Source organism: Orcinus orca, chromosome 17 (genome assembly GCF_937001465.1).
Source record: "Orcinus orca chromosome 17, mOrcOrc1.1, whole genome shotgun sequence".
In the NCBI taxonomy this organism is placed as follows: Eukaryota; Metazoa; Chordata; class Mammalia; order Artiodactyla; family Delphinidae; genus Orcinus; species Orcinus orca.
In genome coordinates this window covers 52,669,730-52,683,723 of record NC_064575.1, presented here as the reverse complement: position 1 = coordinate 52,683,723, position 13,994 = coordinate 52,669,730, and the positions used below count along the sequence as shown (strand labels likewise).

The 13,994-nt window shown below is 40.6% G+C and overlaps 1 protein-coding gene across 5 annotated transcripts in view; it reads right to left on the bottom strand.

Annotated features, from left to right (window-relative positions):
* Positions 1-13,994, bottom strand: part of GRHL2 (grainyhead like transcription factor 2) — a 166,517-nt gene that overhangs the window by 95,535 nt on the left and 56,988 nt on the right. For all 5 annotated transcript variants that reach the window (XM_033438178.2, XM_033438182.2, XM_049700159.1 and 2 more), the window contains 2 exons: positions 12,481-12,548; positions 7,478-7,871 (listed from right to left, as the gene is read on the bottom strand). In XM_033438178.2, coding sequence (XP_033294069.1) covers positions 7,478-7,871; positions 12,481-12,548 — 462 coding nt within the window. The remainder of the gene's footprint in view (positions 1-7,477; positions 7,872-12,480; positions 12,549-13,994) is intronic.

Below are 13,994 nucleotides of genomic sequence, written 5' to 3'. Positions count from 1 at the left end.
AAAAAAATTAAATGTATACTCTACCTGGAAAACATCACAATCCTTTATGATGGCCCTAAATGATTGTTGATATGGCCAAAGGGAGAGAGGCCTTTAAAATATATATATATATATTTATCCTACAGTAAAACTGTAGGCTACCCTCACCCTTGGCATTTTCACTGTTGCTGTACAAGGCTGCTTGGTTTTCTTTTTGTTGCCAAAGTCTAATAAACAGGAGAGACTGTCATGCTTATGCATGAAATAGAATTTAGTCAAATAAAAAATTTTGGTCAAAAAAAGAAACAATTAGAACCAAAACACTCAGGCCATTCTGACTACAATTACCAAGTTTCCACAACTGTTTGGAAACATTTTAATATAATTTGTAGGATGCCAAAAGGCAGGCAGACAGCCAACATCACCATACCTTGCTGTGATTTGATGCAGTGCATCTATACATTTCTTAATCATTTGGCCTGAGAAAAATGGTAGTAAAGGAAGTATGGTACATATATTTTCTAGATTATCCTTAAAGGACTTTAGACATCAAGGAATATTAGAATGTTATATTTAAATTTTGAATATTAGAATTCTAGTTTTTTCCTTGGGTGGGAGGAAAGAGACATCTACTAAGAATCTACTACGAAAAGACAATGATTCTTGACAGTGGTAGAATCAGATATAGCAAGATAATTCCATGTCTTTGATCAGCCACCAATTTTTTAGGTCTTATGATTCATTTATTCATTCATCCACTCTTTCAATAAATATTTGCTGAGCATCTACTTTGCATCAGACACCATGCTAGGTGCTATGGATACCACAGTGAACAAAAAGAGAAGCAGTCCCTGCTGTCATGAAGCTTCCGACATAGTAGATGAAAATTATTAGTCAAATAATCATTAATTTAAAAATTTACAAACTGTGTGCAAGCACTCTAAGAAGAACAACAGAGTTCTAGGAGAGCACATCACCACCGAGAAAGTAAAAATCAGTCCCACTGACAATCAGCCTTGATGCTTCTAACAGAATGTACTGCTTCCAACAGCACGCGGACAAGGCCAACAGAAGATAAGCAATGCTCCCAACAGAACCCCAGAAGACAATAACACAGGTACAAAAGTGAGTAACATCCCCCCCTTCTGCGGGACTGATGCCTTCTTGGCAAAGATAGCCTCAGCCCTGCTTTGTTCATCCCATCTCCTGAACAATGACGACCGAGGTACCCAGTTTCTAGACTGCCCCAACGTCTTGACATATGAAATCCAGAGCTGGTTGTCACTTCCATGATCCCTTCTTAGACTCATCCAGAACAAGCCCAAACACTACCAAGAGCTCCTCCCAACTCTCTCTTGCTGAGTTGTCCCTAAGGGCCCCTTGCAGAAGCAAGCTAAATAAATGTAACTTTGACTACAGATGTGTTCACGGTAGTCTTTGGCTGGTGGACTTAGATACAAAGAAAACTGACTTTACTAGGAACTGAAAGGGGAGGACAGGGAAGGCTTCCTTGAGGTAGTCACACAGGAGGAAGGGTGTGGAAGGTAGTAAAGAATATTCTAGAATAGCATTGTCCAATAGAACTTTATGCAAAGATGTAAGTGTTCTATATCTTCACTAATATGGTAGCCACTAGCCACATGCACCTTCTGAGCACTTAAAATGGAGATAGTGGGACTGAGGAATTGAATTTTTAATTTTATTCAATTTTAATAGCCACAGGTGGCTAGTGACTGCAGTATTGCACAGCACAGTCCTAAAACATGGAATAGCAGGCACATGGGTCCTGAGGCAGGAGGGAGCATATCAGGTTCACAGAACTGAATGATGCTCAGAGCAGAGAGCACCAGGGGGAAAGATGTGCAAGATGAGGTGGGAAAGGTGGAGGAGAAACAGAACGTGCAAGGTCTTGTAAACCCGTTAAAGATTTAGGTCTTAATCCTGAAAACAATGGGATTTCAGTGAGAGGGTGTCATGATCAGATTAGCATTCTGAAAAGACCATCCCAGGTACAGTGCACAAAAGTGGACAGTATCATAGGCCAGAGATAATGACAGCTTGGGTCAGTATGGTGGAAGTAGAATGGAGATAAATGATTTCAGAGAGATTTAAGAAAGTGAAGTTGATAGAACTGATAATGACTTAGATGGGGATTATCGTAGAGCAAAGCATCAAGAAAAAAATCCTCGTTGCTTGAGAAACCAGAAGGACGGTGGTGCCACTCCACTAGAGCAGAGAACGTGAGGGAAGATGTAAGTCAGATTTGGAGCTGGTGGAGAGTCAAACAGGCAGTTGAACATAAAGGTCTGGAGCTCAGAGAGAGCTGGGCTGGAGAAAAATAATGTGAAAAGTATTCAGGACATAGATGATAACTGAAGCTGCGGACATAAAGCTAAGAGCATTTTCAAGAGACAACAGTGATCAAAGCATCAAATGGTGCTGCAAAGTAACAGCTTTAACAGAACGGGGATTTCCAGAGCCGTTCTATTCAAGAGCTGGGTAGATGGCCCCTAGGAACCTAATAATAGGCCATCCAATCTCGTAAAATTTGACTATGTATAGAGAAACCTAAATCCTTCCCAAGTATAAAATGTGTATGCTAAGGATTTTCCAAAATTTTGCTTGGTGCAAAAACAAACTAATAAAATAATAGAAGTTTTAGTGGTACCATATGCACTATATCATGTATTTAAAATAAAAATAACAAAATTGGTTGCACTGATCAAAAAGTGAAGCCATGTTCCATTTCAGTACTTGAATCAACATTTTTAAGATTTTATTCTTTAAGTTTGTGGTGGGAAATGAACTATCAGTTAAAAATTAGTCATGTTGGACAGGGTTTAGATCCAGGGTAACTTCCAGTATCAGTCTACAGATGAATATAACATCAAGGGATATAACCATCATACGTCTGTTGGGTATAACAAATAATAATTCTTTGATTTTATTTCAGGATTCTCTGCAAACTATGTTAATTTGACAAATAACATACCAGGGACTAAATAATGAAATACGTGGTAGAGATATCTGGTGCTCACACATAAATCATTCTCATTCCTGAGCACATGGGAAAACTAGACTTCTCTTAACCTCTTGCAGTTAGTTAAGACCATGTGACTGGTTCTAGCCAATGAAATGTGAACGGGGGTAATAGCATTACTTCCAGGTCACAGTATTTACAACTCAGTGTGCCATCTCCATGGTCTCTCTTCCCCAGCTGGGATGACCCTGAAGCCACATATAGAGATGGTAATGTCACAAGATGGAGGGAACCTGGATTCCTGATCAAAAGACAGGTCTGCAGACATCTATCAAGATTATTATTAGCAAGAAATAAACATTTAGTGTATCAAATCACTGAGATCTGGTGTTCCTTCATTCATACAGTTAGACTTATGTTAGCTGACATACAAAATTGTAGTACAGAATAGCAAATTCTTTCTTCTACTTTGATTCTTATGATGACAATACATATGATTTTTCTATAAAAACTCTTTCTTGCATCTCTCAAGGTTTACATGTTTCCTAAAAGCATTCTAGGTATTAATACTACCCTGTTTTATATTTATCAACTATACTCTGCTTATTAGCTGTGTGACCTTTGGCACGTTCATAACCTCTCTGAAGCTCTGTTTTTTCATCTGTAAAGTGGGAAGAGTAATACCTTCCTTGCAGAATTGTGGTATAGTAGATATTAGAAATAAAGTGTGTAAGCCACAGTGCCTGGCACACAGTAGTACTCAATAAATAGCAGCTATATAGATAGTAACCTTCTAGAGCACAGAAACCAAGGCACACCTCCTGCCCTCTACTCCCACGTCTAGCACAATGCCTAACACCCAGTATAAACAAATATTTACCAAATGTTACTACGAAGAGGACACAAAATAAAATATAAATCCAATTAGCTAAAATAAATTCATTAAAGAACTTTTTAATGCTACTAGCTTCAGTTGAACCAAACTGCTCCCTTCCCTGGTATCACTATACACACACACACACACACACACACACACAGAGAGAGAGAGAGAGAGAGAGAGAGAGAGAGAGAGAGAGAAGCAGCCATCTCTAATAGCAAATGAAACTTGCTAATTCAACAAGTAGTAGCCATTTTAGTAGTTTGCCTAAAGTAAGTGCTAGGTTTTAGACAACTTTTCCTTAGTGAAATTTACTTGGTGAAATCACTCTGAGCTCACCTGATCTTATAACCAGTTGACAGTGCCATGGCTAAAGATCATGATAAATCATTCCATTTAATTTACATCAGATTGAATTATAATATGCAATGTAAACACTGATTTCCAAGACTAGGAGAGCAGCTAAACCATACTCGGTGGAAATAATTTTCACATTTAGTTTCTGGTAAGTTGCTTTCTCATCCACTTCAAAATAAAACCCCAAATACAATTGCGTCCTTTCATAAGCCTCTTTACCTACAACACAAACACAACTCATAACACATCCTCCAAGTAGCATGATGGTTCCGCTGACATTGGACCACATCCACGGACTCTTCTGTGACTAATGTAATATTTCTGTACTGTGTGAGAAAAACATTAGTAGCAACCCTTTACTGAAAAAGTATGCACCTCACATTCCTACGTGGAATGACTTGCTTTTCTCTACAGAAGCACCCCTGACTGCTTGAGGGCAAATCAAATATTCAACAATACCAAAAACCCTACGAGATCCCTTGCTCAGTTTGAAAAAAAAAAAAAGCAGCAGCAGCAGCAGGTTGTTGACTCTTTTAAGCCACACCACACAGGACGCTAAAGGAGCAAACTTTAAGATAATATTTTTATTACAAGGACACTGAAGGTTTGATATAAAGCTACCAGAACCCAAGAAATACGGAAGCCTGGTAAGGGCAGGGAATTTATTGTGTCTCACTCTGCTCATTCCCCAATTTCATAGAATGCAGCAGGCACTCAGGAATGACAGGCCAGGAAAAGAAGGGCTGCTAATGTGACTTGTCTACTGTGAGGCCCTCCCAACGCTGCAGAGAGCTGGTTCCTTTTGTTCCTCTTATTCTCATATGAAAGATGAGAAATAGCTAATGACGTAGACAAAGAATCCTCATTAAGAAAACAAACACATTTAAGCAAGGCACTATGTTCAGTTATGGAGCTCCTAAGAACTGGAAGGTCCCACAGTGTCTCTGAGTGTAGAGGTAATGGCTAAGGACACTGGCCCTGGAGCCCGACAGCTTGTGGCAAGTCCCATCTCTGCCACTTACTACGGTGCGACCATGGGTGTCCTTATGCTTTCTGTGCCTTAGTATCCTCATTTGGAAAACACAGATGACAATAATAGTACCTCATAGGGCTTTTGTGAGGATTAGATGAGTATATATCACTTAGAATGATGCCCAGCACAAAGTAAGTGCTCATCAAATGCTTATTATTTTAAAATATGATTATTTAGGGTTACAATTTCAGCCTCAGGTGGCTGAATTTTGTCCCATTGGCAACTAAATGGGTATCGGGCTGCAAGTATTTGGTATACTGCCACCACAGTCACTCCTCTTTAAGAAATAAGAAACCACAAGTTTTCTCCTTCTGCCATTGTCTTTTATTGACCCAGGTGGAGTGCAAAATGAGATGTCAGTGACCATCGACTCAAATGTAAAGGCACTGCTCCTAAATGTTGAAGCAGCTGACCTGAACTAAAGACAAGAAGAAAAGCATTACATATTCTGAGTCAAAAATTGGAGAGGTGATCCACAATTATATCAGCAATTGTTGTTCTACAAAGATCCCAAGGCAATTAAATGGAAAGAATATTGTCTTTTCAACAAATGATGCTGGAACACTGGATATCAATGCGGGAAAGAAATGGGACTCAACCCTTCTCTAACACCAGATATAAAAATTATCTCAAAGTGGATCATAAACCTACACGTAAGATATAAAACTATTAAATGTCTAGAAAAAAACAAGAAAAATCTTTGTGACATTAGGTTAGGCCAAGACTTCTTAAACTGCACATCAAAAGCATAAACTCTAAGAGGAAAATATTGATTAACTGGACTTCATCAAGATTATATATTGTTGCTGTTTGAAAAACATCGTTAAGAAAATAAAGTGGCTATCAAACTGCAAAACGTATAACTGATAAAGGGCTACACTATTTAAGGATCTCTTACAACTTAATAAAAGGAAGACAAATAACCCAATTTAAAAATTGGGCATATTATTTGAACAGACATTTCACAAAAGAAGTTATAGGAATGGTCAAATAAACACACGAAATAATATTCAACATCACTAGACACCAGAGAAATGTAATTTTAAACCACAATGAGACACAATCACATATGCACTAAAACGACAACAGTTAAAAAGACAGACAATATCAAGTTTGGGCAAGGATATGGAAAAGGGGAACCCTCATGTATTGCTGGTGAGAATGAAAACGTTCCAGCCACCTTGAAACACTGTCAGCAGTGTTTCACATACATTTACCACATGACCCAGCAAGTGCAGTCCTAGGTATTTACACAAGACAAATGAAAGCATCTGTCCACAGCAGCATTATTCATAATAGCCAAAACCTAGAAGCCAAAACCTAGAAACAACCAAAAGTCCACCAACTGGTGAATAAATTGTGACACATGCTTACCATGGAATACTGCTCAGCAATTTTAGAAACAAATTATTAACACAAGCGATAACATAGATGAATCTCAAAAAGATTCTGCTAAATGAAAGAAGACAACATACAAGACTCTATACTCTACCACTCCATTTATATGAAATTTTAGAAAAAGCAGAAGTATAGTGACAGAAGGCAGATTAGTGTCTGCCATGAGCAAGAGGAGACGGGAGGGCTTCAAATTCAAACTTTTAGGATGAGGAAACTTTCCACCGATTCTGATGTTGGTTACATCATTGTAAACAATTAGCAAAATTTTCAAACGTGTGAATTTAAAACAAACAAGCAAGCAAAGATCATTGCTTCTGTAAGTTCTTTGGGCACACGAGAAGAATACATAGAATCTATTTGTAAGGTACAAAGTACACATACACGTACACACTTGGTTATTGATAATACCAATTCTTTCTTGAGTATTCAATCGGACAAGGTCTTTAAAGAGTTATATTGTTTTAAAAAGTGATGGGTAGGCAACATCTTTGGCTGCCATTTGGAAAGTTACAAACTAGAAGAGGTCAAAGTGAAAACTTTACAAAGTAGGAAATTTCCACGCCAACAGCCCTTTGTTCTTCAAAAATAGTTAATTTTAAGACTAAAACTAAAACCAGTCAAGGAATCTGTCATCTAAGAGGCAGGAAAACGGAAATATTCCTCCACACACCTAGGCCAATGGTCTAATAAAACCCGTTTATGAAGAAAGATGCAGGCATGTTTAAAAAACAACAAACAAAATCTTAAACTCACAGTTGAATTCACTCATCCCACTTAAAAAGCCAACAGAGAAAACAAGTTAGGTGGTTTTGGGTTTCAGTTCCAGCTGCTGATGTAAGAGCCAGGGACTCACCTCTGTGTTTCCGTCTTTGAAGCTCTCGCTGTAAGTGCTGTCCGGGGTGCTGCGCTGATCATCCTTGAGGTAGGTGCTATGGCTGGCCACGGACGGCACACCATACGGAGTCTGTTCAAAGATAACCACGCGTTGCTCTTCACCATCTCCCCGGGGATAGTGCACAGGTGGGGCCGTGAAAACCGGCGTGAAATCTTCGGCCTTCACCACTGTGATTCCCGCCATGGGGATGACGGCTGGGCTCTCAGAGACGTTCGTGCTATACTGTTCCCGTTTTGAATTCTCCAGGTGGTCTTGATTTAGGGAAAGGTTCACTGGAACAGTCTTTAGGACCTGCACTCGGTTTTCTCCTCCACTCAAACTACTCTGGGCTCCACTGGTGCCAAGACAGTTTCTGTGTGTTTAAACCCACACCCCGCAACAGAACAGAATTAGAAACATCACCCTTCTGCAACTCCGAATAACTGATGTAAGCAAGAATCAGCGGAGGCGAATGCATTAGGGGGAAAGCTGATGGCAAACTTTACAATGGAATGCAATGAATCTTTGTATCACTAGAAGGAGGACAACTACACGTATGTGCCTCCTGGTGTCATGCAATGAGCCCCACCTGGAAAGTGCTATTGCCCACCCCACCCCACCCCGAAACAGCTGACTCTAAATCAAGCAAGCCTTTACATCCAGCTTCCAGTTCTTAGGATATATGGGAGCTGGAAGGATAATTTAAACAACATGGAAAAGAAACAATCATACAAACCAGAATGTCACACATCTTACTGACCTGGTTTCTTCAATAAGTCAGAGGCATGAAAAAAGAAAGAAAAGTGGGAGACTTGTTCTAGGTTAAGAAACTTAAAAGACATAATCAAATAGGATTAGCAGATCTTGTCTGGATCCTGATCTAAAAAACCAAAAAGGCACTTATGAGGCAGTGGGAGTTTTGAGACAACTGAATATGAACTGAGAGGTAGCTGATGTGAAGGAAGTACTGTTAACTCACCTAGATGTGATAATGATTTTGAGATTAGGTAATAAAATGTCTTTATTTAGAGATACAAATCATAAGTTGTGAGAGGTGAAATGACATAAAGTAAGCCAGGAACTTATTTTGAATACTATTGCAATAAAAATTTAAAAAGAAAGAAAGAAAAGGTCAAGTTTAAGTAGGTGTAACACAAAGTTATCAGTGCTGAACCCGGAGGATGGGACGGGTATCTGGGGGTTCATTATACCATCGTCTTTATTTATGGGTATGTTTGAAAGCTTTCAGAAGAAAACATTTTAAGTAGCTTTTTTGAAAAAAGGTGGGAGCAGGACAATAAGTTAAAGGAAGAGAGTGGAAAGAATATTTTTCACTCTTCTGCAGGCTAAACTCCTTGCAGGAAAAATAATATAATGAGAGGGCTTCCCTGGTGGCGCAGTGGTTGAGAGTCCGCCTGCCGATGCAGGGGACACAGGTTCGTGCCCCAGTCCAGGAGGATCCCACATGCCGCAGAGCAGCTGGGCCCGTGAGCCATGGCCGCTGAGCCTGCGCGTCCGGAGCCTGTGCTCCACAACGAGAGAGGCCACAACAGTGAGAGGCCCGCGTACCACAAAAAAAAATAAATAAATAATAATAATAATATAATGAGAATTTATCATTAGAATATTTTCACTAAACTGAGAAGTACCATCAGTTCATTGATGTCCTTAGCACTGAATTACTTTCAGGGCTTAAGGAAGTGGTGTAACTGGGCTTACGTAAGACAAGATCTCTCAGATCTCAGACCTCCCGTGCTACAAAGAGAAAGGAAAGGATTCAGAAGATTAATTCTTGCCAGTATAAGATGAAATACTTTCATCTATACTATAGAATTCTGGGAGAGAGCAGAAGCAAAGAGAAACTTCTTACAAAAAGAGCGTTATTGATAGCAAAATGATTTTACTAGCAAAGTCCTTGTGGTCAGTAAGATTTGAGGCCACCTCTTACTTATTTATAGATTATTCTGAATGACACAGAGAGAAAATGCACGTTTTGCATGGAGCCCCGTCCCCAATGTCTGTTTTTTTAAAACTAGCATGTGCTTTCTGGGGCTTACAGCCATCTCTCATCGAGAGAAATATTTGAATAAAATTGGTTCTTCCAAGAATTGGGCTCTCGTGGCTCCTCTCTGTAAAGGAAATCCAGTCGCCTCTGAGTTTGCCTCTCAAACAGGACTCGGTATTTTTAGCTTTGATTTTTCAAATAAAACTTCAAAGTGAAGCTTGAGGAAAGAATGGCTCCACATGAACAAAGCCAACAGAAAAATACCTGGACCTCTCTGAGTCGGTCACAGACCTGCAGAAATCATTCTAGAAACAAACGCTTTGAAGAATGAAATCTGAGTCTATAAACATTCTGGCTTTAAGTAATAACCTGCTTTTGTGGCTATATCAATACAATGAATCTGCATCTAAGACACAGTGAAAATTTAGAAATTCTGTTCAATCTGAATCCAGTAAGCTGATGATGCCAAAACCCAGGCCACCCATTTATATCAGTATTCCCTAAACCTTATTGTTGAGAACATTGCATAGAATGTTAATATATGTTCCTCAAAGAAAGGAGACCATGATAAAATCAGTACTAAAAAAAAAAAATTGCCTAAACAAGACCACCCTGGTGGGTCACAGTCGTGAACACAGTAAAGGCCCCCAAGGGTTCCTCCACTTGTTTAACTGTAACCCACGATTTCTCAAACTCATTTTATCCGGGACCCTTCTGTGGAGGAGTAACTACTAGTACTTGTGGGTAATGTCCTGCAAGTTGGGTGTAGGACGGTTGGTCTACGTTCATTAGCTACCAAAGCAATCATCCACTTTCAGCACTTCTGGGCTTTGCACAAGCACGGTCTTACTGGCTTTGCCAAAATATTCAGAATTAATCAACTCCTCTACAGTTAGAGTCCACTTCAGCCCAAATTTCTTAAGTCTTTAATTCATGCAAAACACTTGGATTCTAAACAAGAAACACACGTCAAAATATTTTTGGTGTGCTTATCAACAAATAAATAAGCAAACTAATAGAGTTGTGCAAATCTGGTTGAATCGGCACTACCATGAGACAAGGGAACAACAGACTCGGCACCATCCTATAATGTGTAACTGTGCCTCTATAGAATAGCACTGACTTTAAAAGCTGATGCCAGAGAACTCCGGAAGTCATCCAAAAAATGGGTGATCAGAACAAAGTAAGAATTATTGTGAGATATACTGACTCACCTGCAATAGAATTCAAAATTGAACCAAACATTATAATGTGAGAAAAAAATGCAAGGCTAAGAATGGTTCATTGAAATATACTTTTAAAAAATGGGGGGTCATGACATTGAGATTACTTTTCAAAGTGGCGACTTCTGTATACGAACATTTGTAATGATATCATGTCAGGACATGGCACCTTAATTCATGAGTACATTGCAGACCAAATGATATCCTTCCAAATTACATTCAACCGGAAGCCTACTAAGTCATAATCAGTCCATACAAGGTGGTTTGTCTATACCTCACCGCCAGTTTTTTTTTAAGGCACTCCATTGATATCACAAAAATGGCCTTTAAAATACAATGAGTGGCTATCAGTCTTTAATGTTGTTCTAGAAGATACTTTACCAAAACATGGGCTCTTTTGTCTATTATGATGCATACAGAGCACACATCTTAGATTCGTTCCCCTCCCCACCTCCACCCGCCGCACCTCCCCCAACTTTTCTGTGATTACTGGTATAGGTCTTAGGAGACAGCACTTGCTTAGCCTAATAAATGCTGGCTGGATGGAGGAAAAGTTATAGGACCTGAAGAGCATCAGCCTCTTTCTCCCTGTCATCACTGCTACTCACTAGTGCCCAGGGCCCCAAAGCAGCATAGAGCATCAGAAGATCCCTGTGGAACCACAGCCTTGATCTTCTGCTGGGGATGTGCCTTAGAGGTGATACACAGCACAGGGCCACTGATTGGCGGGGTGGCCCCCACTGCTAGTCATATGACAAGATCACAATGTCACAAGCAGTTCCTATCAAGGCCAGGAAAGATTCTGACATGTGTTTTAGCAGGAGACTTCATTTCTCCTGGCTTCATGTTTCCAAGTGGAAAAACCCCCCAACAGAAAAGCACTGTGGCTTCTCCGTCCCTCCGCAGGGGAAGAGATGTACTTGATTGGTGAGTTTGGGAGAAGTAGCTGAGCAAGGTGGTTCAGACCCTTGTGGTTCCCTCTTTATGTCTGGATCATCTTGGCCAAAGAAAGGGGACACTCCAGCCACCGCGGCCATGCCATCAGTGGCCTGTCCCTTCAGGGAGGCCTGAAGTCCTGCTTGGGACTGGATGAATAGACATATCTAAGTCAGGACTGAAATGTTACAAATTGCTGGTTCAAAATCACATTCTCTAATTAGCTTCATCAGAAGTAAAATTGATTTTTTTTCCTTTTTAATTTCAATCTGTTTCTTGTTTTTCAACTGGTTCTTAACTCAGGATTGAAGGAAAGGAGTATGACCTATGGTCTCCTAACATCTTTCCTGCCCCTGCACCCCAACAGTGTCCTCTGCCACCCATGGCTCCCTACCAGCTCCTCCCTGAACTGAGATCAGCCTGGCCTCCTTCCTCTCCCCCTTATCAAAGACGATCTTCAAATGTCTCACTCCCTCAAGGGCCTCATCGCAGTCATACAGCCATCGGACGGACAGAAAAGTTCACACCAGCAGTAGGCTATCTTGCCTGTATATCACCTCTAACTCTTGGGATCTGCAGCCTCCTTGGAAGATATTGAATGCCCTTTGCAGAACTGCAAAACCAAAAAATACAATTTTCTCTCCCGCCTGAGAGATCCAGTTTTGTTCCAGACTTCAAAAACAGGTAGCAGACATGAAGCTTCTTGACTCCCATATCCTCTCAAGAACAAAAGTTATAGTTTAATACTATTGTTTTCAAAAAACATAGAAAAAGAGTTATATGGGGAGTCAGGCATATTCCTGTATATATTATCATACCTTTTATCCTGGTCTTCTTGGCTGTCACTTGCTTTGCTTACAGACAGCAGCCTCTTGTCTCGAGGAACCTGAAAACATCACCAGCCATCAGTCAGACTTACGTAGATGCAGAGCTTGACACCAGCATAAGCAGAGAAAAGGAAATGGAACATTCTCCAGAGAACGGTGGCAAATTTGCAATGGCCAGGAGATGGTTAAAGGTAACCAGCCTGACTGGCAATGCCAGTAGACCGGATACCAAAGGGTGATGATCAACGTAGGGCCACAGCAATCCTGATTCTGCTGTGCCCTGCTGACACTGGCAACTCTCTCTCGCTGGACCTGAGCACCTTCTGAGCCCTCCCCACCTCGGCTGGGAGTGGATGAGGGGAAAGGGTAAGAGGATCTGTGCTCTGGAGCAGACAGAAAACATCTTGGAGCTACAACAGGTATCCCGTTAAGGAACAGGGACTGACCCTCCACCCTGATGAGGGACTCCAGGTGCTGACATGCAGGGGGGCAAACTGGGTAGAGGGCTGCACTGTCCAGTGAGGGAGCACCATCTAATACCTGAGCCAGCCTTCACCTACCCTCCCTAGCTCTCGAACTGGCTCCCACCCTGCTTCTTCTAATGCACTTTTATTATTGACTTCACAACCACAGTGCCAACATATTACCTGAAAGATTACTGAAAAAGCGCTACTTGAGAGAAGGGATGCCCCTACCAGCTGTGCTTCTGAACATCACCTGACTGCCCTGCCGCATGAAGGATTGCTTACCTATCTCTACCATAGTTCTCGAACACATGAATGGTGGGCTTAGATTTGTTCGGCTGGTTGGATGTTTGGGTTTTTTTTGTTTTTGTTTTTGATTTTGTCTTTTCCTAAATCTCCGGATCTTCCTTCTAGCCAAACACCTTTGCACTCAAAACACAGCCTTCACTATTCTGACATAAGAGAGCGTTTATGAGAAGCATCTCTCTTCTGGATTCCGGACTAGCAATCCTCATGGATGGTTTCCACTCACCTGAATATGTATGCAAGCCCAGCTAGCTGGGCAAGGGAGGCAACATAGCAGGGTGGCTAAGAGTCCAGGCCTAGACCTGACTGTTTGGGTTCAAATCTCAGCTCTACCACTTACTAATTCTGCCTCAGTTTCCTCAGCTGTAAAACAGGCATAATGGTAGTCCTATACCTCACAGGGTGTTTAGTAAAATTAAATGAGTTAATTTTTTTAAAGCCACTTAGAGTGTCTGGGAATTTATAAGCATTGGTTAAATAAAAATAAAGTAAATCAATTGTCCTTCACTCACATGTCAATGATGAGGGTCTACAATGTAGCAGGCATTACTAAGTGCTAGACAGAAATGAAATAAAACATAGCTCCTATCATCTACTGAAAACGACAGATAAACATAAAATTTTAATACCCAGCACACCCATGTTCATAGCAGCATTAGTCACAATAGCCAAAAGGTGGAAATGACCCAAATGTCCATCCATCTACAGATGAATGGATAAACAAAATGTGATATA